General features: G+C 43.4%; 2 protein-coding genes across 6 annotated transcripts in view; one reads left to right on the forward strand and one right to left on the reverse strand.

The window, feature by feature from the left end:
* The window catches only part of LOC107380841 (formin-like protein 2), a 49,412-nt gene extending 46,692 nt beyond the window's left edge, over window positions 1-2,720 (forward strand). For both annotated transcript variants that reach the window (XM_015952211.3, XM_015952210.3), the window contains one exon: window positions 1-2,720. In XM_015952211.3, coding sequence (XP_015807697.1) covers window positions 1-89 — 89 coding nt within the window. In that variant the 3' untranslated portion in view covers window positions 90-2,720.
* Window positions 2,315-26,345, reverse strand: part of rgn (regucalcin) — a 26,051-nt gene continuing 2,020 nt past the window's right edge. For 2 of the 4 annotated variants that reach the window (XM_054743070.2, XM_054743073.2), the window contains exons 2-9: window positions 14,146-14,200; window positions 14,016-14,067; window positions 13,763-13,945; window positions 13,583-13,683; window positions 13,284-13,398; window positions 3,391-3,522; window positions 3,113-3,267; window positions 2,315-3,033 (exon numbers count right to left, since the gene is read on the reverse strand). In XM_054743070.2, coding sequence (XP_054599045.1) covers window positions 2,983-3,033; window positions 3,113-3,267; window positions 3,391-3,522; window positions 13,284-13,398; window positions 13,583-13,683; window positions 13,763-13,945; window positions 14,016-14,067; window positions 14,146-14,181 — 825 coding nt within the window. In that variant the 5' untranslated portion in view covers window positions 14,182-14,200 and the 3' untranslated portion in view covers window positions 2,315-2,982. Of the gene's footprint in view, window positions 3,034-3,112; window positions 3,268-3,390; window positions 3,523-13,283; window positions 13,399-13,582; window positions 13,684-13,762; window positions 13,946-14,015; window positions 14,201-26,345 lie in introns of all 4 variants that reach the window. The other 2 variants (XM_054743068.2, XM_054743069.2) reach the window with 1 other exon arrangement.

Consider the following 26,345-nt stretch of genomic DNA (forward strand, 5'->3'; position numbering starts at 1 on the left):
CTCTCAAGACGGTTCCCTTCACTGCTCGATCGGCCAAACGTAGCTCTCGCTTCTTTTGTGACTCTGCCCACTCTGAGGAGCACTACTGAGAAACATGTGATCTGACTCGTTCACTCTGTCACTTTGAACATTTCTGATTGGTCAACATGGACTAATGACGTCACGTTTTGTGTTATTTTATTGGTGCATTTTTTAGACCAGATATTCTGCTCCCTCCTCCAGACCTACAGGGTTTGATTAAAATATAAGTTTAATCATTTGAGTCCTGTTGAAAATGGGCCAATATGCACAAGGGAGGAACTGATGCTGAAGAATTCTACAAACACCAATCAGCTCTGAGCTAATTGACAGATTTCACCAACAATATGCAAAGTGGTTATGAGATCTTCATTGGCTTGTCGCCCACATCACATGGGTGTCTTCTAAACATCATCCTGGACTACTGAGACTCACTGAAAGTTGCTTTTTGAATGAAAACAATGACTGGAAATTCTAAAACTACAATTTCAGAAGAAAATTGTATTTTAATGAGTTTAGTTTCAGTCTCCTCACAAACCAGGTAGCTCAAACATGGTGCTAAAACCACAGGGCTGAGGGCTAATAATGGCTAACTGTACCAACACCAAATGCCTCAACAGTAAGTAGGTAACCTGCAGCTAAACCCAATTTCTGGTTGTGGGTGTGTAGGACTGTGGCTTTGTGGTTTTTCTGGATTTTTTTCCCCCTCTTTCACTAAATCTTGTACAGGTTTTTGTTCCTGTAGTTAAAATGTGTTCTACTGTACATTCTGGCTTTTTTAAGCCAGGGCCAACCGCCTGGTAGCTCCAGGTTTAACTGTAAAATGAAAACAAATTAAGCAGAAGCATAAACACCTAGAAACGCCAAACTGGGTCAAACTTCCCAGCTTTGATAACCTGGAGATACCATTTCTGCTCCTGAAGTTAACAACTCCTTTCATTGTGTTTGGTTGTTTTTTTTCCAGGCAGGTGAGAACACCTGGGACACACCCAGAGGATGTAAAACTAATCTCATCTCAGATATTCTGACCCAGAGAGTTACTTTGGCCTGGTTCGTACCTGCAGTAGTATGAGATCAGATCACAAGGTCCAACGTTTCACATCTTGTTTTAAAATCCATCTACAGTGATCAGATCTGCAGGTTCACTGATGGTTTTGTAGAACCACATTCTGTCTCCAGGATGTTGTTTTTCAGACAAGGTAAATAGACAGTCCCAACTACAGTACCTTTTTTGTTGATGAGCAGTCCAACAGAGGAGTTATGTCTGGCCAGAGAGTGGTCTTACGGGTGAGCAGTGGTCCTACATGTCAGTGGTTAGTTCTACAGTCAATACTTGGTCCTTCATGTGAGTGGATCATCCTACATGTCAGTGGTTAGTCCTACAGGTGAGGGGTGGTCCTACAGGTCAGTGGCTAGTCCTACAGTTGGGTAGGCAGTCCTGCAGGTCAGTAGGTAGTCTTTTTCAGTGAATCAAGATGCTTTGTGATCACATAGCGCAATACATGTGTATTGGGGCGTCGGAGACCACCTCTGATGGCAATCGCTTTCATAAAGTACCCTAAGCAGAGTACAATAACACCTGCGCTTAGTGTTGTCTGAATATCAACCGATTACTCAGGATGGATCTTGTTCCCAGGTGTGAAGTGGACCTTTCTGATTCAAAGACTGAAGAGTTTAGCATCAGACTGGGGTAAAAACAAAAGGAAAACACTCAGTGCTCACAAATGCATCTAAGTTGATCTAAACTGGGGGCCCTTACCCTGGTTTACATCTACGTTAGAAAACTAAACTCTCAAATGAAGTTCATTCCACTCTGGTACAGTAGGTGGTGACATTCACCCTTTCATTTTGGTATTCTTCCGGTTAGCTTATAGTAACACAAATAGTAAACAAACGCTGATGGGAGTGAAGCAGATTAAGCTAAAACAGGACATGCCTAATGGCTGAAAGAACGGTCAACAACAACGCTTATTTGGCATGTTCTGTACTGTTTGATGGCGTTAGGTGTGTAACTTTGTGGCAATGATATTATCAGAAGACCGCTTTTGTGGTCTCGTCACTTTCAGAAGTTACCAATATCAGCTCAGCTAAGCCGTTTAAATGCAGATGAAGTCGGTTTCCTGCTGCATCATATGGGTGCTTCAGCACAATTAGAACCAGTTCACCTTAAGCCAGACTAACGTGTTTACATGCATTTAAAAAAACGAAGTCAGTCTATTTAGGGCAAAAGTTTAGTTTTCTGATGCGCATTTGAACGCATTATCTTTTTTGGGGGCACTTTGAAAACACCAGGCTGTCATTTTTAAGAGATTTATTTGTTTAACTGATACAACTGAAAACGTTGGGTCTGTGGCTTGAATCTAGAGTGTATACATTTGTAACACTATAGGTCTACCTGAACATACCTGTAATGTTGCTGCAGTGTTTTGTGGTCTCGCAATCAGCCACACAAAATCCTAAAGAGTTCTCAGAACACCACCTAAACCCCACACCTCCCTTTTAATTATGTCACAAAAAATTCAAGAGCACAACATTTTCTATGTGTAAAGACATTTTATAGAAGCTCGTGTAGTGATGCTGTGTGTGTGTGTGTGTATGTGCGCGCGCATTCATGTGTGAGAGAAGTGAGTGTGTGCATGAGTATGCATTGATCAATGGTGTCCTGTGTTTGTTGTGTAAATAAAGTAACATTCATCTTCTAATGTCTCATTAGATCATTCACTAAATTATTCACAGTTGCCTTTTACTCACATTTTCTGAATTTCTGGTATTTTTACAACCTCATCGGCTGATGGCTGTCACGCCAGATACTGATTGGCTGATGATGATATCAGCTAAATATTCATCACAAGTGATAAACATAAATTAGACAAATAGTTAACTAAAACATTAATCAATAAAAAAAATTATCAGCGTTTTAAAAGTTTGACATCTGAGGCAAAGTGAGACTCCAGCTCCTGGAGATCATCCAGAGAATGAGTGTGATGGCAGGCCTTTGACCCCCAGTCCTTTCACCTGCACATGAAATCACAAAAACAAGTAACCATCACCTTCCAAAAGTTGATGAACAGGTGAGCTGGGGAGGAGCTCTCACCCTAAAGGTGTTCCCAGACAGAGGTTGCTGGTTCCTCTCGGATTTACTGAGGCCCAAGCTAGCCGATGTCACATACAGGTCAGAGTAGTCTGGTCCTCCAAAGCAACAAGAGGTAGTCTTCATCACTGGCAAAGAGACCGTCTGCAGCCTCTTACCTGGGAGGTAAAATTTAACCACTTACTCATTTTTAGTGGACTTAAGGTGAATGACTGAGTTAACTGGTTTTCTGAGTTAAGGTTAGGTGTAGACAGGTAACCACTTTAATCAGTCAGACTAACCAGTAGTGGGGTCGATCCTGATGACTCTCCCTCCATTGTAACAAGCCACCCAAAGATTACCTTCAGCATCAATCGTCATGCCATCAGGAAGCCCCTCCCCCTCCTCCATATGGTACACTACACGACGGTTACCTAGGGAACACACACTATGATCAATATACACATGCATGAACATACACGCTTTTAAACATTTCTAAAAGTTCAGTGAAACAAGCCTCATGTAGATAATGTGAGAGGCACTGGAACAGCAGGGGCCTCATTCATCAAAAGGTGGTAGAAATTAAATTAATAATAATAATATTATTTTGATTAATAATAATAATAATAATAATAATACATTTAATCCCCACAACCCTGCATAGACAAGAGGGTTCAGTGGATAGTACATTTAATTTATAGGTGCATTTCAAAACCTAAGGTCACCTCACAAAAAACATGATAAAAACTTATAAGTAATAGAATATGATCAAGAGAGAGAGAGAGAGAGAAAGAAAGAAAGAAAGAAAGAAGGAAAGAAGTTTTTTTAATAGCGCCTTAAGATAAAAATCATGAGGCGCTTCACAAAAACTAAAACATTTTTAATATAAAAAGTTTTTTTGTAGAAATTATTTAAAAATATGTTTAAAATGAGAACAAAAAAAAAATTGTGATTAAACAATGTGAGGAAAGGGAAAGAAAATGATTAGTGTGCCGGTGAGGATTAGCTACATTTTTGTTAAGTGATCAATAAGATGTGATATTCCATATAAATATGAAATATGAATCTGAATATTTGATTTAGATTACTTTAGGTTCTTTGACTATTCAGGGAACACACAGACACTTCATATTAATTCAGACAGAGTCAAGGATATAGTTTCTTGAAATGAATTAAATTCTATATTTCTAAAGTAAACGATGATACATGAAAAAGTATGAATGAAATGGTGGTTGAACAGATAAGAGACAATGGCTGAAATGATGTAATGTAAGCTAGATGTTTTAGCAGAACCTTGTAAGTATCTGAGACAGATTGTGATGTCTGGGTTGTAATATATGTTTGGCTGTATGGTTTGATAAGCTATTGATTATTCATAAAACCATCTGATGCCATTGTGCAGAGTCTACGATACCCTTGTTAAGGTCGCTCCCGGGGGTCCGGTGGTGAGGTTCACCGGACGTCGTGACCACAAGAACCCAAAGAGTCGTAGCTCCCTTTGAATTCAGATATCATCTGGCCATGAGATGCAACCAGGGTCTGCTGGGGTCTGCTTAGTCTTAGAAAGGGGGGCTGTCTTATAATTGGGGTCGTTCTATATTCGGGTCAATACGGTAATTTGATAACTTGTTAAACTACATCAAACAAACAGCCAGATGTATTTTCGAAACCCAGACATCTGTGACAGACCTTTCTGAGCCACTTAGTGAAGCTCTTAAAACACACCAGGTCATGTTTCATCAGAGTTCATTCGTTGTCTCATTTAATATCACTTTGAATCACCATTTATAATCATTTGCCTTTAATATAGTAATAAATAGATTTTTATAAAATATAATTTTGTCTCTGTGTCAAATTATTAAGTGTTGTTTCCCTGGCGTACCCAAAGTACCTCGTTTCATCATCAATCGAATGTTAAAGGCTCAGTAATATTGATAATCCATATTTAATGGAATATTACATTATAATGAATACCTTTATATTATTTTGACTATTTATTAAAAGTAACCACTTACGAAACATTACAATATATATAACAATATGATATAATAACAATAGTAGCTACAGCTCACCTCGACGCTAGTTAAGCAGTTAAACTACTAATCAAACAACTGGTCCTAACACTGAAGCAGTCACACATGAAAGCAGGTCAGGGGTGGAAAAAGGTTTTTTGTCGCGGAAAGTGACTTTGCGGACCTTAAAACTCCGGTTTTGTCTGTCCACACGCAGACACCCAAAACGGAGAAAACGCAGATCTTCACTTTGGCCGGAGTTTTTAAAAAGATCCGTTTTCGTGTGAAAAAACTCCGTTTTCGTGTGGATGACAGGCCAAAACGTAGAAAAATATCTACGTTTTGGCAGATCCCCGGCTACGTGTGGACAGGGCCTTAATTGGGGAAAGGAGCCACTGCAAGCCTTAATTATCCCATTCTAACAAGTGAAGGCTTGAAATATCTGACTTTGCATGTAATAGGTCAGTCTCATAGATTTGCTTTAGTTTTGAATTACTGAAATACATGAACTTTTGTACAATATTCTCATTTTGTGACTTTCACCTGTAATTTCACCAAAAAAGAAAAAAAAACAATGCCCTGATCAAAGCAAACACAGCAAGTGACACACACACACACACACACACACACACACACACACACACACACACACACACACACACACTCCCCAGCAACTTAACCTGCTACCAATGACAGTACCAGTAATTGTTGGTCTGGAGGTCTCCCACAGAGAGTAGACGTCATCTCCTGCATTCCAGTGGTTTTTAACAGGTTGTTAAATATATTTAAATTATTGTTTTTAAATTAAAAACTTAAACAAGTTATGGTTTAAAAACTAAATCAATTATCAATGAAATAAGATCATTATAATAAAAAATAACATGAAATAACATGATTAGCCTGGTTCGTTCATTTGATTGAATGTTCTCATTTCAGAGATGTGATGAAGCATGATGCATGACACTTTTTTATTACAGGTAATCAGTGTTGGGTACGTTACTTTATAAAAGTAATTAGTTATAGTCAAGGGTGGACTGGGACCAAAATTCAGCCCTGGAATTTTCTCTTCAGACCAGCCCACTACATTAGCCGCGGACACTACATAGAAGTCGGCACATTTTTCAGCGTCTCCTCCCTGTATACTACAAACGATAGTCATATTCTGTGATAGCTAACAAATAAAGAATACATCTTTAAGGGAAAATTAATTAGTTGCCCTCAGCCACCCCTGCTTTCCACCGGAGCCAGAGGGAAAATAACTAGAATGGAGACGAAATGGATGGAAATATCTGAATTTTTCTAAATGGATGGTGAGTTTAATTAATTTTTTTTTTTTTTTTTTTACTTTTTCTGCTTCATGTTAGCCTGTGATTATCAGAAGTGTTGGGAACAGGACAACTGCATTAAAAACACCACGGTCGTGCTCCCCCCCCCTCAAGTTTCTCCTCCAGCCTCGGGTGGCAGGAGAAGGAGAAACTGTGACAGAAGGGGGAAAGTGACAGGCAGCGGGACAGTTCGACACACTTCTCCTCCATGATGCAACAAATGATAAATCAGTTGGATCGTCCTGCATTGCCTAGGGTTAGTTCTGATGATAATCCACAGAGTTTGAACATTAAATCGCTCCACCACGTCCACGGAGGACCTGTGAAATACCAGGTAAAGGAGCAGAGCAGGGGGCTGTTACCACAAATCTGCTTCATAAATAAATAAATAAATGTGTCTGATCGCCATACGTTGAGTAAAATAATAAGTTTGGATTCCGTGCAGAGCATTAAAATGATAATTTCTGATCTGCATGGGTGCTGCCGCGCTGCATTTGCGGCTGATGCACCTCTCATAAGCGGCCAGTAGGCAGGGGCAAGCAGCAGAATACACGAGAATGTGCTGCCCAGTAACACGCTGCTGATAGGTCCAGTCCGATGGAAAGGGGGGTCACACTCACTGTTAAAACTATGGGCTCTTTAGAATGTTGTGATGTCACATGAAACCAACCTATTCTGCATACATATTTTAACTAAATCAATCCAAATACCAACACTCACGGCCTCTTTAGCTCATATTACATGATGATGGCTATAGATATAAAACGTTTTCTACTTGTTATTGAACACACACATCATGTTGCAAAATGTAACCTAGCCAGCCCCGTGTTAATGCTACTTACTCTATGTGTCGCCCATGGCGTTGCCCCTTCTCCTGGCGCACCAGCAGCACCTGCTGGGGTGGTGACTAAGGCTGGCCCAGGACCAAATAAGTCTGTCAACTTTGAACACTTAGCAGCTCCCACCTCTAGAGACTTGAATCTTTTTCGCCGCAACTTTTCTGCGCCACCCAAACGTTTCTTCGACCTCTGCATTTTCACATCAACAGTCCGACCGCGGCACTGTCCAACCACTCCCACCGGCAAGCAATGAGGTCCCGCCCACCCTGGTTTGTGCTGCCTGTGATTGACAGCCCTGTCCCAACGCCCTGAACCAGTCAGCCCATGACAATGAGAAACAGACCACATTGCTAGCGCTCAGTAACCTATTGGCCAGCCCAATTTGTAAGAAATCTGAGGGCGAGAGAGAAAGACGAACGAAAGGAATGGATGAATGAATTAAATAATTAATAAATGTCAGACCGGCCCGGCGGCCCTACCCACATTGGGTTCGTCGGCCCACCGGGACGGCTCCCGGTGCGCCAGATATTCAGTCCACCCCTGGTTATAGTTACAGATAACTTGGTCAAAAAAGTTACTTAGTTACTTACAGAGTTACAATTTTTTAAGTAACTGATTACCAAGAAAAATAACTGTTTTGTTACTTTTTTTTCATTAAAGATTGCAAGAAAAATGGGTTCCCCTCAGTAACCACAAACCACAGTAAACACTAGGCTGAGCTCAGATTGGACAGGTAATAAAGACATGCCATCAAGGGAGCCATCTGCCTCGACAGCAGCAGATCCATGGCAGCAGCCAAGACACCAATCCAGGGCGCCCTGGGAGGGAGGGTGGCAACCCCCACCACTACCTGGGCACTACCCAAGGAGCGCCCCAGCCTCCGCCACCGACCACCGGTCCCGAGGCAGAGGGCTCCACAGAGGTAACACTGGAAGTATTAAAATACGTAACATGTAAAATCACAAGAGCTAATACGGAAAATATGTAAAATGTATGATGTAAAATATCCAATAAAATGTGATTATACAAATAAAACAACATAAACGTGAAACACAACAGTAATTAAAATAAATAAATAAGTGACATAAGCAATGCAATAAATAGTAATCAGTTAAAAGCTAAACTAAAAAGGTGGGTCTTGAGCCTGTTCTTAAAAACATGAACGTTCTCTGCGACCCTGAGATCCTCCGGCAGCACGTTCCAGAGGCGAGGGCCGTAACAACTAAAAGATGCCTCGCCGTGTGTGTCCTGACTTTAGGAATGACAAGGAGACGCCTGCCAGAGGAGCACAGGGACCGCAAGGGTTCATATGGTAAAAGCAGTTGTGAGAGATAAGACGGGCCAAGACCATTAAGACACTTAAAAACCATTAAAAGTATCTTAAAATCGATCCTGAAAAATACGGGGAGCCAATGCAGTGGTTCTAAAACTGGGGTGATGTGCTCCCGCTTCCTGGTCTTCGTCAGGACACGAGCTGCTGAGTTTTGTAATAGTTGTAGACCTGAAGTGCTTTTTTTAGGAAGACCAGAAAGCAGGGCATTGCAATAGCCAATTCTACTGGTGATAAAAGCATGCATCAGCGTCTCCGTATTGGCCCGAGAGAGAATGGGGCGGACTCTGGCGATGTTCTTGAGATGATAAAAACCTATTTTAGTAATGTTTTTAATGTGGGGGATAAAAGTCAGCTCAGAGTCAAAAATCACACGGAGTAATAAACAGGTTTAACCAAGAATAAGAATTAGCTTACTTATCACTTATTAATTAAATTCAGTTGCTTTATTTAGCATTAGTTAGCAGTTAGTCTTCTGAAAGCGCTATACAAAAAGAAACCAACTGAAAAACAATCAGGTATAATGTCATCAAAGTATTTTTTAGTATGCAACGTTTAAAACTACAATAGTTCTTACAACTCTGTTCATGTGCTGGACGGACTGTCGTTGAGGGCTTATTTTAAAACCATTGTACTGAATAGAAGTGAATGAGTGTTTTTTTGGTGGCGAGAGAAAGCAGAGTCATGTTTCCTAGTTTTAAATGAGAAATCAAGTCCTTGGTGCAGAAAAGCAAACTGCATGTCCATTCAACAAATGGATGTGCACATCTTGGCCAGGAACACTGCTGTAGGTGGTAGAGCCAGAGATATGCTGGTGGTGGTGGTTGTTGGAGGGACTGGTGAGGCTAGCGCTCAGTAGCCTGGCTTCTCAGGGCAGCTGTGGCTACACTGTAGCTCCTCATGAGCAGAGTGTAAATGTGTGTGTAAATGGTTGATGATTGTGTTGTGAGGTGTCTTGGCGAGCTGTAGAACCATAAGAAGGTGCAAATACAGGCCAGTTACCATTTACCACTGCTGGGAAGAAGTTCTTCCTTTTTTCTGAAAAACACATGGTCAAACATAGCAAATAAAGAGTTTTGTTACATGATGTGCTGTTTCTGGAAATATAAATAAAGTCACTATACCTGGTTTTCTATTGGTTTTTCATTTTTGATGAGTCTTCAGAGATGCTTCTACATGTCCTAACAATACCCAAATCTGCTGTATAAAAGCAACAAAGTTGATTGTGACCCCAAAATTCCACTATCTCCGCTCCGCCCCCGCTTTCCGCCGCCGCTCGCTTCCGAACTCAAATTATACTATACCCGCTCTACAACGGCTCTGCCCCAGTGCGGAGACCTGAGGTGCGCAAACAGGCATGCGTGGGATTTTCGAGATCTCGCGATACAGTCCGAACAATAAATGCGGAAGTTAGATCCAAACAAATCATTGTGTGGGAGAAGCATTGAACTGTTTAATCTGTCTATCATTTGTGTTAAGATATCAGCACGTGTTTGGACCAACAAAGGGTGACTACTTTAATAGTAGAAACTATTTATGGCTTATTTTTGTGCATTTAAAGTTCAACCGCCATTGATAGTTGTTAAACGTTGTTAAACCTGTGCATATGAAACAAAACAAAAAAACGCTTTTTGTTTATCGATTTATTGTGAAATAACGCAAGTTGTGCTTGCTCCCTTTCCTGTTGGGCGGTTGTGATTTCAGTCCATTGACTGCGGAGGTGCTCCCGGCGCCTGGCAAAAATAGAATCGATCCTATTTTTGCCGGATGGCAGAACGGCACTGCGCCGCACGGCCGCAGCAGTGGAACAGCTCTGATTGACACAACGGGACCGTTTTTGCTGTGGAGTTCGTGCCGGAGCGGAGCGGAGTTAGTGGAATTTTGGGGTAATAGTTTCACTAGGTCAGGCATCTGGATGAATTGTCTTACATGGGGTTGTTAATATTTAAAACCTTTTGATGTACAGCTGCTTTTCACTTTAGATCCACTGTCATTCCAGAAAAGAGAAAAAAAAATACAGTATTGATAAGAGTGTAAATTTTTAGGACAAATAAAATTAGAAGCAGAAAAATCACATAACTTTGTAGTTTTTGTTCTGCTTGGAAATAGTTTTCTGTGTCAGAAGGCAGATGCTTCCTTCATGGAATCACTGGATATCAGTAAAGAAGTAAAAATATATACTGTGTTAGTTGTCACAGTGAGCAAGTTAATTACTATAGATGTATGCCTACTCAAAAATGATTAAAAATTGTGTAGCACCTCTTCCTCTGTCCGGTGGCATTGTGGAAAAAGAGCAATAAGGCATAAGTTGAATAATTAGCAGCATTTAGTAGTGACTGTAATTGTTTAGTACTCAACAACACTGGTGTCATCCATTTTTTACGAGTTGGCATCTGAAACGCAAAAGGAGCCTGTTACGTCATTTCTTGCTCGGAAATTTCGAGTTCCAAGGACAAGCGGAACGCATGATTAGCTACGCAACATAGACATCAGCTAACGAACACATTAGAAAGGCCTGTTTCATTTGCAGCCAAGCTCAATAGTTAATTAGGCAACCGATACATGAGCCAAAGAAAAGATAAATACGTCTCACGTTGACAAGGCCGACACATAACTACGTTAAGTAAGCTAGCTGCAAGCATCTCACCTTGATCACATGTTGCATTGTGGACTACAAACACAAGCTCAATACATCAACCCGCACATGAATCACTAGCACACGATCTGTACACCATTCACAGAGAGCATATCGCATCAACCACGTGTTGCACAAACACTTGCGCATAAAGAAACCCAAACATAACTTCCAACATTAGCTGATAAAAAGGCAAACAGGGAGTGAAAACAGGTTGTCTTACCTCCGCTGAAGTGCAGATTAAGACTGCAGTGGTGTTAAAGCTTAAATATGATGAAGTTGTGAAACAGTTGCAATCTGGGAAAATTAGCATTCTGGGAAATGTCGTTCATGTTTTTATTTTAATTTTTTGTTTGTTTTTTTGCCAATACCGTAGTCATGGTGACTGCAAATGCTAAGATACATAAGAGCACACTTTTCATGACCGAGCCGGTTGATTTGATGTAAGATTTGTGGGGGTTCACACTTTCATTTGAACTGAATTAAGGTATAGGAAAAAATAATAATAATAAAAATAAAGAGACTATTTGGTCGGTGCAAAGAAGTAAGGGCCCTGCCTTTTCGGCAGACTTGTTACCAACTAATATTCAGATGATGTTGCTAAGGAGAGTGAGTGGTTACATGTTGAAAAGAACTGATGTTTTTAAAATACCTAGATTTAGAACCAAACTTTGTAGTATTTCCGTATATGGTGTAAGATTATGGAATAACCTTAACAGGGAAATAAAGGAATCAAAATTACTTACATTTAGAAAACGTGCTAAACAAAGTGTATTAAGTAATTATGAAAAGGTAAACTAAACTAAGATATATGATTACATCTAGAAAATTAGAACGTATTTGGCTAAAAATTGTGTGCATAAACAATTAAAATTTAGCGATTGTTCATTTCTTTCTGTAAAAAGGGGAAGGAATTATATGACTTTTTTCATCATTCTGTTACTTTTCATTTAAAATTGTATGCTGTTTCGTATAGGCATACTTAGTTGTTTTTTATTGTTTATTTTTTTAATGAAATAAGTGTTAAATAAAAAAGCTTAAAAATAATTCAGTGTGAAATTGCATCCGTTTTCAGTTGTTTTAAAAGCAGTTTGAGTAATTTAGTATTTTTTTTACTGTTTTTTTTATGTCATGCTTTTATTTCTTTTATTGTGAGTCTTATTCTGTGCATTATAGCAAATTGCTTTGTTTTTATTGTATTTGCATTTGTTTTTGGCTTGTTAAGCACTTTGGTCAGCGTTCATGCTGCTGTATAGGGGTATATAAATAAAGCTGACTTGACACAATGTGTAAATTAGTTCATACAGAAGACATGTACAGACCTGTGCGTAAGTACGGTTGATAAATGAGGCCCCAGATGTTTTTGCTTTAGGACCTAAGAAGCCCTTACAATACCACTGCATATTCTAGAATACATGTTGTACCTCACTCTAAATGAAAAGTAAGCATTCTCTAAGAAGTACATGTATTTCAGTAAAAGACACTCTGAAATACAAACACATTTTTGGGGACAAGTATTTGTTGTACATTACAAATATGTGTTCTACAGTACAAGTAGACATAGTCTTCAGAGGCTAAAATATTAAAGTAACAGGTGGGTCTTACAGTATTGAATGGGCCCTACAGTAACAGGTTGGCCCTACAGTAACAGGTTGGCCCTACAGTAGTAGGTGGGTCCTATATTAGCAGGTGGGGCCTACAGTAAGATGCAGTGCCTAAAGTAGCAGGTGATTCCTACAGTTACAGGTTGGCCCTACAGTAGCAGATGGGCCCTACAGTAGCAGGTGGGTCCTACAGTAGCAGGTGGGGCCTACAGCAAGATGCAGTGCCTAAAGTAGCAGGTGGTTCCTACAGTTACATGTTGGCCCTACAGTAGCAGATGGGCCCTAAAGTAACAGATGGGTGCTACAGTAGCAGGCGGGGCCTACAGTAAGATGTGGTTCCTAAAGTAGCAGGTGGCTCCTACAGTAGCAGACAGATCCTACAGTAACAGCTTGGCCCTACAGTAGTAGGTGGGGCCTACAGTAGCAGGAGGGTCCTACAGTATACATTACTCAAGTGTCCTGTAGAGGAGTTGTAGTCAAATGCGTCAACACTCAGAGCCAAACTGTCAATGTAGAAAAAGGTTTTCTGGTCTAGAGACCATTCCAATCCATTAGATATGTCCACCTGAGAGTGACACACATTCACAGGTAACAGTCAACAGTTATGGACCACAGGTAGACAACTGCAGGTAGACTTGTTAAACATTCACAGGTAGATGGGTTAAACAGGTAACCATGTAAAGGGGTACCATGTAGACAGGTTTAGGAAGTTGCATACAGTGGATGAAGGAGTGGACAGGTGAAGTTACCTCGCTCAGGTGTTTAGTCACAAGGTATTCAGAATTCACAGAGTAGAGGGATCCCTGCTTTTTCTGAACTTGGGCTGGCTGCTCCTCCTTCCCCATTGTACCTGAGACACAGAATATGGAAACATTGAAACAAAGGTAGCAAGTGATCAAAGGGACAGGTAAACAGATAAAAAGTCTTACCTGCCAGCAGACGACCCATAGGGTCCACCTTCCCATCATTCAGACGGTTGTTCGGTTTGTCCTCGTCAATGTCCACCAGTGATGTCATAACCTCAGTGGACCAATCAATAGCCACAATGCTGCGACCTACCCCTGCAACATAACCACTTGACTTGCGAGGAACTGCAAAGCCCACAGTGTCGTCTAAGGGGGAGACTTGAGTGAGGAAATGCCCAGATGATGAAGAATCAGGTGAGACAGGTGAATCACTAACCTGTCTCTATTGACTGGATTTGACAGGTTGTTGGACTCCAGCGATGAATTTTCTGACCGGCAATGTCAACAAAAAGGAGTGTCTGCTCTGACTCCTCCCACACAGGCCCTTCACCAATTAGAGCACTCACCTTCACCACAGACTCTACCTTCACCGATGACATCATCAACTGCCACACAGTCACTCTGGAAACAGAAAAATTTTTTTTACCCACGCATGATAAATGACCTACAACAGATTAGAACCTCTGAACCAGAGGACTCCAAAGTGCTTTACACTACAGCTATTCATTCACCTCTTGTGGCAATGAGCTACATTGAAACCAGAGATGTAGAAAGAGAGAGTTGCGACACTCCAATAGACTTCTACGGAAAGAATGGAATGTGGAAGTCACGTGGTTCATGTAGCTTCGAATAGTTCCAAACAGCCACCGCTGCTGCATTGACCGCAGTTCATTTTCGGTGTTTCGGAAGGATTTTCTCCGGTAAGTTGATGAAATGTCATCATTTTCTTGCATTGTGAAGCGTTAGCTAACCACTTTGTACCAAAATAAGCCAACGATGATATTTTATGTTGCCAGTTTTGGCTAGATAACCTTTGATGAGCTAATTGTGTGCAGTTTGCTGATTGTGAGCAGGAGGGTTTAGACAAGCTTGTCGAGCTGTTGACGGGTTTATTTCAGTTTGTTTGATTCTACGTTTTAAAAATATTCCCCACAGTTTGAAATAGGTAATAAACTTTTTACATTATTAGTTTTATTTGTTTTTTTTTTTTGTAAAATATGTTGCTGGTTGCTGTATCAACACAAACATGCATCAGAAATGGAAGCACAAATGGAGAGACCAATAATAAAGAAAAATGTGATTGTGAAGACAAGTAATTATTTAGTATTTTTCAGTTAACACTGACTGCAACGAACTGCTGAAGCATGAGATAAACAGGATTACAAATGTAAGAAGATATGTTGTTCTGTTTTGTGTACTCAAGTAATAAGAATAGAATTACAATATTTCAAGAACAGTAGTCGAACAACAACTTTTAAAAATGAGATATTTTCCATAAAACTGCTCATTTCCACTTGCTTTATAATATCAGCATTTGCAATTTTGTTAAGGAATGACAAGAAATAAGAATTAACAATAACACAACTATCAATAAATAAATGTCAAAGAGTAACTAAAACAAAAATTTTATGTAACCATTAAAGGTTAAACTGTGTTGTGTGTCCATTTTCCTGTTTTCATATGGGCCATTCCCATCTGTACCTGGTCGGCCCGGCCCGGATAGCATAGCTTGCTTACATATCTTGGTGGCCTGCCTTTTTTCAGGGTGCAACAAGACTGTTTTTCAGCCCTCTTTCTGAGGGGGTCTGCTTCAGGCTGACCAGGGTCAACGCACCCACTGCTGACAGCAAATTCACACCTTCCATTAGAGCAAGCCTCTGATTGGTGGGTAGAATCAGCCCACATTGGGCTTGCTCAATTCATTATCCTTCATTATCATGCTGATTACCTAGAAGCTGAAAATGCCTCTGACTGCATTTCTTGCATACCTAAGCAAGGATGTGTGGAATCAACCGGGCCAGGCTGGGGCCGACTGGAGCTATCCGGGCAGGGCCGACCAGGTACAGATGGGAATGGCCCAATAGTGGCTGAGCGGAGAGCTGACCAGAAACAACGGTGGTGGCAAATCCCAGTTTGGTGTGTGATGGAGTGATGCATGCCTGGAGTGATTGCCATCTCATCCACAGTAAGCACACACTCTCTTTACATCTCTGTAAGAATTTTAACCTTCAAACTGAGCATGTCACACACCTCTCCCAACACACCTGGTTCCAGCTTAATGGGCTGTATTTGTCTTTGCAGGGTTCCAACATCAGGCAGAGGGATACTCTTGTCCTGAAGAAACCTGCAGCCTGTTGAACCCACTGAAAAACGGAGTTGTACGGCCTTTTTGATCGTCTGTTTACTCCATTTAATGCCTCTTGTGTTTTTCATGCCAATTGCCTTCAATTGATCTTTAGTAAAAATATGGCCTATTTTTTTTTCCCCATGTTGAAAACTTTCTTTCGCTGGACTGAATTAATTTTTGTCTGTGTTTTAAGCGCCCTTTCCAATCTTCTAATGTGTTCTTTTTGATTTTCTATTTCATCCCTTAGGTTTTCCAGCTGGGTTCCCTGGTTGCATGGCCTGTTCCTTCCTCCTCCTGGCCCTGACGCCGGCTCCTCATGGCTTCCTGGGATGTCCCCCTCTCCAGATACCATCTCATGTCCCCCCTCACTTTCCCTCATCTCATTTGCCTCACTGCTGCAACTGCTTTCCTCATTCTCTGAATTTATAACGGCACTGTTAGAATAAAGAATAATTTTTAAATAAAATAAATACAAATGTCTAATATTTCAAAAGATTCGTACCACAGTTTACTTGAGTACAATATGTGTGGTCACTGGTCAGTGGATCAACATGCAGTGGTTCTGCTGTACTTCTCACTGCGGGATCCTTCCTCCTCCTTGGTTCAGGGCGATGAACGAACAGGGCTGGAACAGCATCAGCCCTGAGTCTCACCTTGCCTTGCCTGGTCTAGTGAACTGTCCCTCCTCAAAATGTGCCTGTAAAGTGGTGTATTGGTTTATTTCCTGCCACATTTAACAGTTTTATTGTAGCCTTGTGCAGTTGAGAGCAAAACATGTAGAGCCTTGATAGAAAACGTTTGAGAGTACACATTAAACTCACTGCACACAGCTTTTTGTTATTGTGATCTCTGGTCATGGTGAGGTTGCTCCTGCTGACTTGAGCCAACCATTTTCTTCTTCTCTCTGCGTCTTTGGGGACGCCATTAATCTGATTCCTCCCTCAGACCTCAGTCAACCATGGTAAGATAATCAACCTATGAAGGTATTATTAAAATACAGTTTTTGTTCATACTGTATAGAAATATTGAACTGAACCAACAATATAGAGATGTAAAATTACATTTTAAAATTTTATCCAACCCTAAAATTAGTCATTTCAAATTTTAACCCACAGACACGTTTTATTTTAATAATAATCAAAATAAAGTTATTCAAAAGAGTTTTATTAGGTCTTGAGTACATTGCTCAAATTTATTGATTCAGCTTATTTGTGCATATGTAATGACTAAACATAATGTTGGTAAAATGCTTTATTTAAAATGCTATTATACATGTTGTACAAGTTTGTATTCATTTTTTCAAAATTAACACACTTTTTAAATTTACTGTGTTTGACCATACAGTTTTATTGACATTTTCTTTTTAATTAGTTGCTATTAGTCAGGCTATAGAAGCCAGATAAACTGGGTTATAGATGCATGTACTGTCTTCACATAAAAATATAAAGTAATGACTGTAAAATGTATTCTACTGAACATAATAGATCATCATTCAAAGCATAAACAGCTACATATTTTCTTCAAGGTAAGCTGGAGCAGAATTCTAGCTTTCAATAAACACTTTAAAATGGATATTACAACTCGACTTTAGGGCTTCTTGTAAGACTTAAAATTATTAAATATGCTTATATAAGAGCAGTGTGTTGCATTACTACATCAAATTTATTGCTTTAATATATTATATATATATATATATATATTAGGGCTGCAGCTATCGAATATTTTTGTAATCGAGTACTCTAATAAATTACCCTTTTGTGTTTGTAAACCATTATATCAAATAGCATGTTATAAAATATGAAAGACCTCTTAAAATGAGCAAGCAATTGCCAGTTATTCTTCAAGTTTTATTCAAAATTAGTTTTCAAAACTTCAGCACTTCAACTTTACTTCACAGTAAACAAATGCCTGTGCAAAAAATAAGTATACAACCTGGGCCGACTTTCCCCTCGTGCGAGAATCTAATAGCCCGGAAAGCCAGACAAAAACTAGGAGGATAACTGTTGAAGTAGTGCTGCGAGCGGCTGCAAACATCTCGCCAGCTATTTCCCTATTAACACACGTCCGTTTTAATTTCTACACTTTTTCTCACACAATAACAAGGATTGTCGAGAAAGCATGCTTGCTGTGGTTTTGTCAAATTATACTGATCACAAAACATTTATGTACTTTCTTTCGTTTTCCTCCGCCACTCATAAACACCTGTGTCCTCCTGCAGCAATCCTGAGGGACAACGGACATCAATAACAACACAGTAAAAAGTCCGACGTGTTGTAAAAACGGCTATTTTTACCACATTTGAAGTCCCACGTGTTGCTACCAGACGACAGTGTGAGCTGAAACCAAGTACTCGTCTCGTCTCGTCTTCCTCCGCTTATCCGGGTCCGGGTCGCGGGGGCAGCATCCCAACTAGGGAGCTCCAGGCCGTCCTCTCCCCGGCCTTGTCCACCAGCTCCTCCGGCAGGACCCCAAGGCGTTCCCGGACCAGATTGGAGATGTAACCTCTCCAACGTGTCCTGGGTCGACCCGGGGGCCTTCTGCCGGCAGGACATGCCCGAAACACCTCCCCGGGGAGGCGTCCAGGAGGCATCCTGACCAGATGCCCAAACCACCTCAACTGGCTCCTTTCGATCCGGAGGAGCAGCGGTTCTACTCCGAGTCCCTCCCGAATGTCCGAGCTCCTCACCCTATCTCTAAGGCTGAGCCCGGCCACCCTACGGAGGAAACTCATTTCGGCCGCTTGTATCCGCAATCTCGTTCTTTCGGTCATTACCCAAAGCTCATGACCATAGGTGAGGATTGGGACGTAGATCGACCGGTAAATCGAGAGCCTGGCTTTCTGGCTCAGCTCCCTCTTCCCCACGACAGATCGGCTCAGCGTCCGCATCACTGCAGACGCCAAACCAATCCGCCTGTCGATCTCCCGATCCCTCCTACCCTCACTCGTGAACAAGACCCCGAGATACTTAAACTCCTCCACTTGAGGTAGGACCTCTCCCCCGACCCGGAGGTGGCAAGCCACCCTTTTCCGGTCGAGAACCATGGTCTCAGATTTGGAGGTGCTGATCCTCATCCCAGCCGCTTCACATTCGGCCGCGAACCTACCCAGCAAGAGCTGAAGGTCAGAGCTGGATGAAGCTAGGAGGACCACATCATCCGCAAAAAGCAGAGATGAGATTCTCCTGCCACCAAACTCGACACACTCCACACCACGGCTGCGTCTAGAAATTCTGTCCATAAAGGTAATGAACAGGACCGGTGACAAAGGGCAGCCCTGGCGGAGTCCAACCCTCACTGGGAACAGGTCCGACTTACTACCGGCTATGCGGACCAAACTCACGCTCCTCTGGTAAAGGGACTGAATGGCCCTTAACAGAAAGCCACCCACCCCATACTCCTGGAGCGTCCCCCACAGGGTGCCCCTGGGGACACGGTCATAAGCCTTCTCCAAATCCACAAAGCACATGTGGATTGGTTGGGCAAACTCCCATGCCCCCTCCATCACCCTTGCAAGGGTATAGAGCTGGTCCACAGTTCCACGGCCAGGACGAAAACCACATTGCTCCTCCTCTATCTGAGATTCAACTATCGATCGGACCCTCCTCTCCAGTACCTTGGAGTAGACCTTTCCAGGGAGGCTGAGGAGTGTGATCCCCCTATAGTTGGAACACACCCTCAGGTCACCCTTCTTAAAGATGGGGACCACCACCCCGGTCTGCCACTCCCTAGGAACTGCCCCCGATGACCACGCAATGTTGTAGAGACGTGTCAACCATGACAGCCCTACAACATCCATAGCCTTGAGATACCCAGGACGAACCTCATCCGCCCCCGGGGCTCCGCCGCTGTGTAGTTGTTTGACTACCTCAGCAACTTCTGCCCCCGAGATCGGACAGTCCATCCCCAGGCCTCCCAGCTCTGGTTCCTCCTCGGAATGCGCATTGGTGGGATTGAGGAGCTCCTCAAAGTATTCCTTCCACCGTCCGACTATAGCCTCAGTTGACGTCAGCAGCTCCCCATCCCCACTGTAAACAGTGTGAGCGAGTTGCTGCCTTCCTCTCCTGAGGCGCCGGACAGTTTGCCAGAACCTCTTTGGAGCCGATCGATAGTCTTTCTCCATGGCCTCACCAAACTCCTCCCACGCCCGAGATTTTGCCTCGGCAACTGCCACTGCTGCACCCCGCTTGGCTATCCGGTACCTGTCTGCTGCCTCCGGAGACCCACAGACCAGCCACGCCCTGTAGGCCTCCTTCTTCAGCCTGACGGCTCCCCGAACCTCTGGTGTCCACCAGCGGGTACGGGGGTTGCCACCACGACTGGCACTGGCCACCTTACGACCACAGCTAGCAACAGCCGCCTCGACAATCGCAGAGTGGAACAAGGCCCACTCGGACTCAATGTCCCCCACTGCTCTCGGGACGTGGTCAAAGCTCTGCCGGAGGTGGGAGTTGAAGACCGTCTTGACAGGTTCTTCTGCCAGGCGTTCCCAGCAGACCCTCACTATGCGTTTGGGTCTGCCAGGTCTACGCGGCATGTTCCCTTGCCATCTGATCCAACTCACCACCAGGTGGTGATCAGTTGACAGCTCCGCCCCTCTCTTCACTCGGGTGTCCAAAACATACGGCCGCAGGTCAGATGATACGACTACAAAATCTATCATCGACCTGTGACCTAGGCTGCCCTGGTACCAAGTGTACCGGTGGGCATCCTTATGTTCGAACATGGTGTTCGTTATGGCCAAACTGCGGCTTGCACAGAAGTCCAATAACAAAACACCGCTCGAGTTCTGATCAGGTGGGCCGTTCCTCCCAATCACACCCCTCCAGGTCAAGCTGTCATTGCCCACGTGAGCATTGAAGTCCCCCAGCAGGACAATGGAGTCCCCTGATGGAGCACTATCTAGCACTCGTCCCAGGGACTCCAAAAAGGGTGGGTACTCTGAACTGATATTTGGCCCATAAGCACAAACAACAGTCAGGACCCGTTCCCCGACCCGAAGGCGCAAGGAAGCTACCCTCTTGTCCCCCGGGGTAAACCCCAACACACAGGCAGAGAATCTCGGGGCTAACAAAAAGCCAACCCCAGCCCTCCGCCTCTCACCCGGAGCAACTCCAGCAAAGTAGAGTGTCCAACCCCTCTCCAGGTCTCGGGTTCCAGAGCCAATGCTATGTGTCGAGGTGAGTCCGACTATATCTAGCCGGTACCGCTCAACCTCTGCCACAAGCTCCGGCTCCTTCCCCGCCAGCGAGGTGACGTTCCATGTCCCAAAAACTAGTTTTCTTGTCCGGGGATTGGACCGCCAAGGCTCCCGCCTTGGTCTGCCACCCGATTCACATTGCACCGGACCCTTCATGTTCCTCCTGCGGGTGGTGGGTCCACAGTTGGACGAGCCCATGTATCCGGTTCGGGCTGGGCCCGGCCGGGCCCCATGGGCGAAAGCCCGGCCACCAGGCGCTCGCTCACGGGCCCCAACCCCAGGCCTGGCTCCAGGGTGGGACCCCGGTAACCCTCCGGGCCGGGTACTCCGACTCTTCGTTTTAACCGCCATGAAAGATCCTTCGAACCGTTCTTTGTCTCACCCTTCACCTAAGACCAATTTGTCATGGGAGACCCTACCAGGGGCACTAAGTGCCCCAGACAACATAGCTCCTAGGATCATTAGAGCACTCAAACTCCTCCACCACGAAAAGGTGACGGTTCAAGGAGGAGGAATCCAAGTACTACAAATGAAAAAGTCGCAGTGTCCGCAGAATATATAGAAATACAGGCTAAAATGCATTATCTTGTAGAGGCTCCGAGTCCGCTTGCAGAAGTGACATTTACATGTGGATGTTTCCTTGTCAGGTTGCAGCATCGAGGAATATGGTGTGGTAGGCTTAATCCATTTTACAGTATTTACACTGGACTACGTTTTCCGCATTACGACGTGCAAAATGGTCCCACACCTTTGACATTTTCTGTCTTTTTCGCACTCCACCGGGGTCCACATTGTCCGCCATGGCTTAAGAGAAAGTTGTGTCATATTCGCTACTCGCATGTGCATTCAGTGCAGTGTGTATGTGCGTCACTTATTTCGGTCCGGGTGAAACACGACCACGGGCGATTGCAAAGCCATGAATTAATTAAACATGAATTAAACGAAGCTTCGAGGCAGAGAATTTGACTCGAGGATTTTTTGTACTCGAATTATTCGAGGTATTCGAGGAATTGTTTCAGCCCTAATATATATATATATATATATATACATATATTATAGTACTGTATGTGGTCTAAATGTATTCTACAATGTGTTGGGACTGTTGTGTTCCTGTAATGTAGAACAGTTTTATTGCAGCCTTGTGCACCGAATCTACACCGAAGGGCCTTGAGTGTGTTAGTGCTTGTTTTTGTCTTTTTAAACTTTTGCTTTGCACTATCTTCCATTGGAAAAAGAGAAGGAAACTCATCTGTGGGTAATCCTGTTGTCTAGTAGCTCCAGTTTGGGCCAGCTGAAAACAATAAGTGCAATCAGGGGCTGTGAACGAGCTGTTTCTCCCCTCCCTGAAAACACTCATCAGGTGATCTAGGTCTCAACCATTGCAATCAGCTGGTGCATAAACACCTGTTTCCAACTAGTAGCACAGCATAAGTATGGTGGCATAACTGAAGCATCGGCGGAAGCGTCAGCCCTTGTGTCTCAGCCCCTCCGGGGTAAAGACTTACGTGTCTACCTGCGCGTGTCCACAGAGCAAACAAACTCGACCCAGACACTGCTCTGTTCACACCTTGCAAAATGTGCCATTATCCTATACCTGTGATCACTGGCTTCAGAGGAAGGTCACACACAGCAAACCGCTTTCGCAACCTTCAAAACCTCTGCTCGCTAAAACCAACTCCCCCCGAAGACACCCAATTGTCTATGGGACTGTGGAACTGCCAATCAGCTGTAAACAAAGCAGACTTCATTACCGCATATGCAAACCACCTGTCACTCGATACACTGGCTCTCACTGAGACCTGGATCAAACCATGTGACAATGCAACCCCATCTGCTCTCTCAATTAACCACACTTTCTCCCACACTTATCGTGCATCTGGCCGAGGTGGTGGAACGGGCATGTTAATTTCCAACAAATGGATATACAGTCAGTTGCTACCCATCAGTAAATACAACTCCTTTGAATACCATGCCATCCAGGTAACTGTACCGTAAAATTTCTTTTTGGTTGTCATATATCACCAACCAGGTCAACTCGGAGACTTTTTTGATGAACTTGACACCCTGCTTTCCTCCATTCCTGAGCACGACTGTCCAACAATGGTCCTTGGAGACATGAATATTCACCTGGACAATCCCAGCTCATCAGGCTTCCTATCACTAATGTCATCATTTGATTTAAAACTAGTACAAAGTCCTCCAACTCACAAAGCTGGAAAAGCACTTGACCTCATTTTCACCAGAAACTGTGCCATTGACAAAATCTCTGCCACACCGCTGCATCTTTCCGATCATTACTTCCTCCATTTCAGCACGACTCTACAAGGGAGGTCCACTGCTTCCTCCCCAATGGTCTCATTCTGCTACAACCTCCGCAATCTAGCACCCAACCACTTCTCCTCTCTAGTTGCCTCCACTCTTCCATCTCCCAGCACATTCTCTGCTTATGAAGTGAATGATGCCACCGAGTCACTCTGCTCCACACTCTGCTCCTGTCTTAACAACTTGTGCCCTTTAGCCACTAGACCTGCTAGATCCTCTCAGTCGCACCCTTGGCTAAATGATACCCTCCGGTCTCTATGCACCAATCTTAGAGCTGCGGAATGGAAATGGCGCAAAACAAAAGATCCTGGTGATCTATTGAAATTTCATGAATTACTGTCCTCATTCTCTGCCAGCATCACTGATGCAAAGAAACCTTTCTACACTGACAAAATTCTCAGCTCTACTGACTCTCAGAAACTATTTTCAACATTCAAAACTCTGCTCAACCCTCCATCTCCAACTCCTACCATCAATCTATCAGTGGACACCATTGCCTCATTCTTCACTGGCAAAGTGGCAGCTATAAGCAAACAGTTTACTCAACTGGCCACTCCTGAACATTCGCTACCAAAAACTCCATCTAACCCAACCATCTCAAGCCCTACTGCTTCATTTTCCTCTTTTTCCCCTCTCACTGAGAACTGTGTCCAAGCTTCTCACGTGCAGCCAGCCTACTACATGCCCACTCGACCCCATTCCGACTAAGCTTCACCAAGCTATTGCTCCTACAGTAGCTGCAGCAGTCACACATGTGATCAACGCATCACTGACATCCGGTACATTTCCCACCTGTCTCAAGCATGCTCAGGTTAAACCGCTGCTAAAAAAAAAAAAAAAAACATCTCTTCCTCCACATCATGTGGAGAACTACCGACCTATCTCTCTCCTCCCTCTTCTGTCCAAAATCATTGAAAGGGTGGCTTTCAAGCAGATCACAGAATACCTCTCACAAAACTGTCTGCTTGACCCTTATAAATCTGGGTTCAAAAAGGGCCACTCCACTGAAACTGCTCTGTTAGCAGTGACAGAATCCTTAAAAGAAGCTAGAGCGACTGCCAAATCCTCAGTGCTTATCCTGCTCGACTTATCGGCTGCATTTGACACTGTCAACCATGGCTTCCTTTTGTCCACACTCTCTAGCATGGGCATCACAGAGAAAGCACACACCTGGTTTGAATCGTACCTCACAGGACGATCATTCAGTGTATCTTGGCTTGGACAATCGTCTACCGTGCACCATCTTGTCACAGGAGTCCCCCAGGGCTCTGTAGTAGGACCTCTTCTCTTTGCCATATACACCACTAGGTGAGATCATTCGATCACTTGGCTTACCTCTCTAAAACTGAACTACTTGTCATCCCAGCAAAACCATCCATACAGCACTATATCTCAATCCAAAATGACTTCCTATCTCTGGCTCCTTCAAAGGTAGTTCGAAATCTGGGTGTCGTGATTGATGAACACCTGAGCTTTAAAGATCATGTTGCCTCTGTTGCTCGTTCATGCCACTTCGCACTGTATAACATACGAAAGATCAGACCATACCTAACACAACATGCCACCCAGCTCCTGGTGCAATCTACTGTCATCTCCCGCCTCGATTACTGCAATGTCCTTCTAACTGGTCTTCCAGGCTGTACTGTGAAACCTCTTCAAATGGTCCAGAACGCAGAGGCGCGTCTGGTCTTCAATCAGCCAAAAAGAGCACACGTCACCCCTCTGTTCATTGAGCTCCACTGGCTACCGCTAGCTGCACGCATCAAATTCAAATTGCTAACACTAGCATACAAAGTCCGAGATGGTACGGCTCCCATCTACCTGAATCCTCTTGCAAAAGGCTTGCATCTCGGCCCGGCCGCTCCGGTCATCACAGAATCGTCGGCTAGCAGTGCATACACCACGCTCAGGACAATCCAGACTCTTCTCATGCATCGTTCCACAAATGTGAAATGACCTACCAAGTACTACAAAGACCAGGGGCTTCCTTTTCCACTTTCAAGAAACTCCTGAAGACCCTGCTCTTCAGAGAACATCTTCTAAACTAGCACCCTCCCTGCACCCGTCCCCCTCTTTATTGTCCACTCCTTGTTCCCTCCTCTCCATGATTCATCATGCTGCCTCACTGCTACCTTCGACTGATTGGAAATTGGTTGTTGTTGTTGTTGTTGTTGTTAGCCTCAAGGGCAACATGCCGATTATCACTTATAAGTCGCTTTGAGCAAAAGTGTCTGCTAAATACATAAACATAAACATAGAACAGTCACGGGTGTTTGTCTTCCTACAAATGCTCAGGAAAATAAATAAATAGGCTACTTTGTGAAGGAGTTAGGACATAATGTAGAATATAATATATGATATTATTCAATAATTACCAAAAATCGCCAGGGGAAATGTAATTATATTCAATTTTTGTGATTTGTCCCACCATACGCTGTTCAAACTGACTGTACGGCGCTGGGATGTTTGGAACTACCGTGAACGTGAGTCAGCAAGTAGAAAGCGTGTCGCAACTCTCTCTTTCAACAGCTCTGATTGTAGCCACGGCTGCCCTGGGGCCCACTGACAAGAGGTGACGCTGCCGTACCAAGCCCCCGCAATGCGGCTCAAAAATTGAGTCCAACCCGAAAGTACCAAAAATTGCAGTTCCACCCTCATCCACTAGGGGCTGGTGTCAGAAGCGAGCAAATCCTCATTGACTCCCATGTTAAAAATACCAATTTCACAGCAGAAATAAACATGTTTACAGCCTGGTACCAAAACATGCTTTTGGTTTAAATTATCTAGTTTACACTCATGACAACTCAGAGGGGGGTGAATTTTTTTCTCACTCTTCTGTTTAAGTGTAGTAAAAGCCTAAAATTCTGTATAATTAATGAGCAACAGACCCACGTGACCGC

Source organism: Nothobranchius furzeri, chromosome 14, assembly GCF_043380555.1.
Source record: "Nothobranchius furzeri strain GRZ-AD chromosome 14, NfurGRZ-RIMD1, whole genome shotgun sequence".
Taxonomy (NCBI): domain Eukaryota; kingdom Metazoa; phylum Chordata; class Actinopteri; order Cyprinodontiformes; family Nothobranchiidae; genus Nothobranchius; species Nothobranchius furzeri.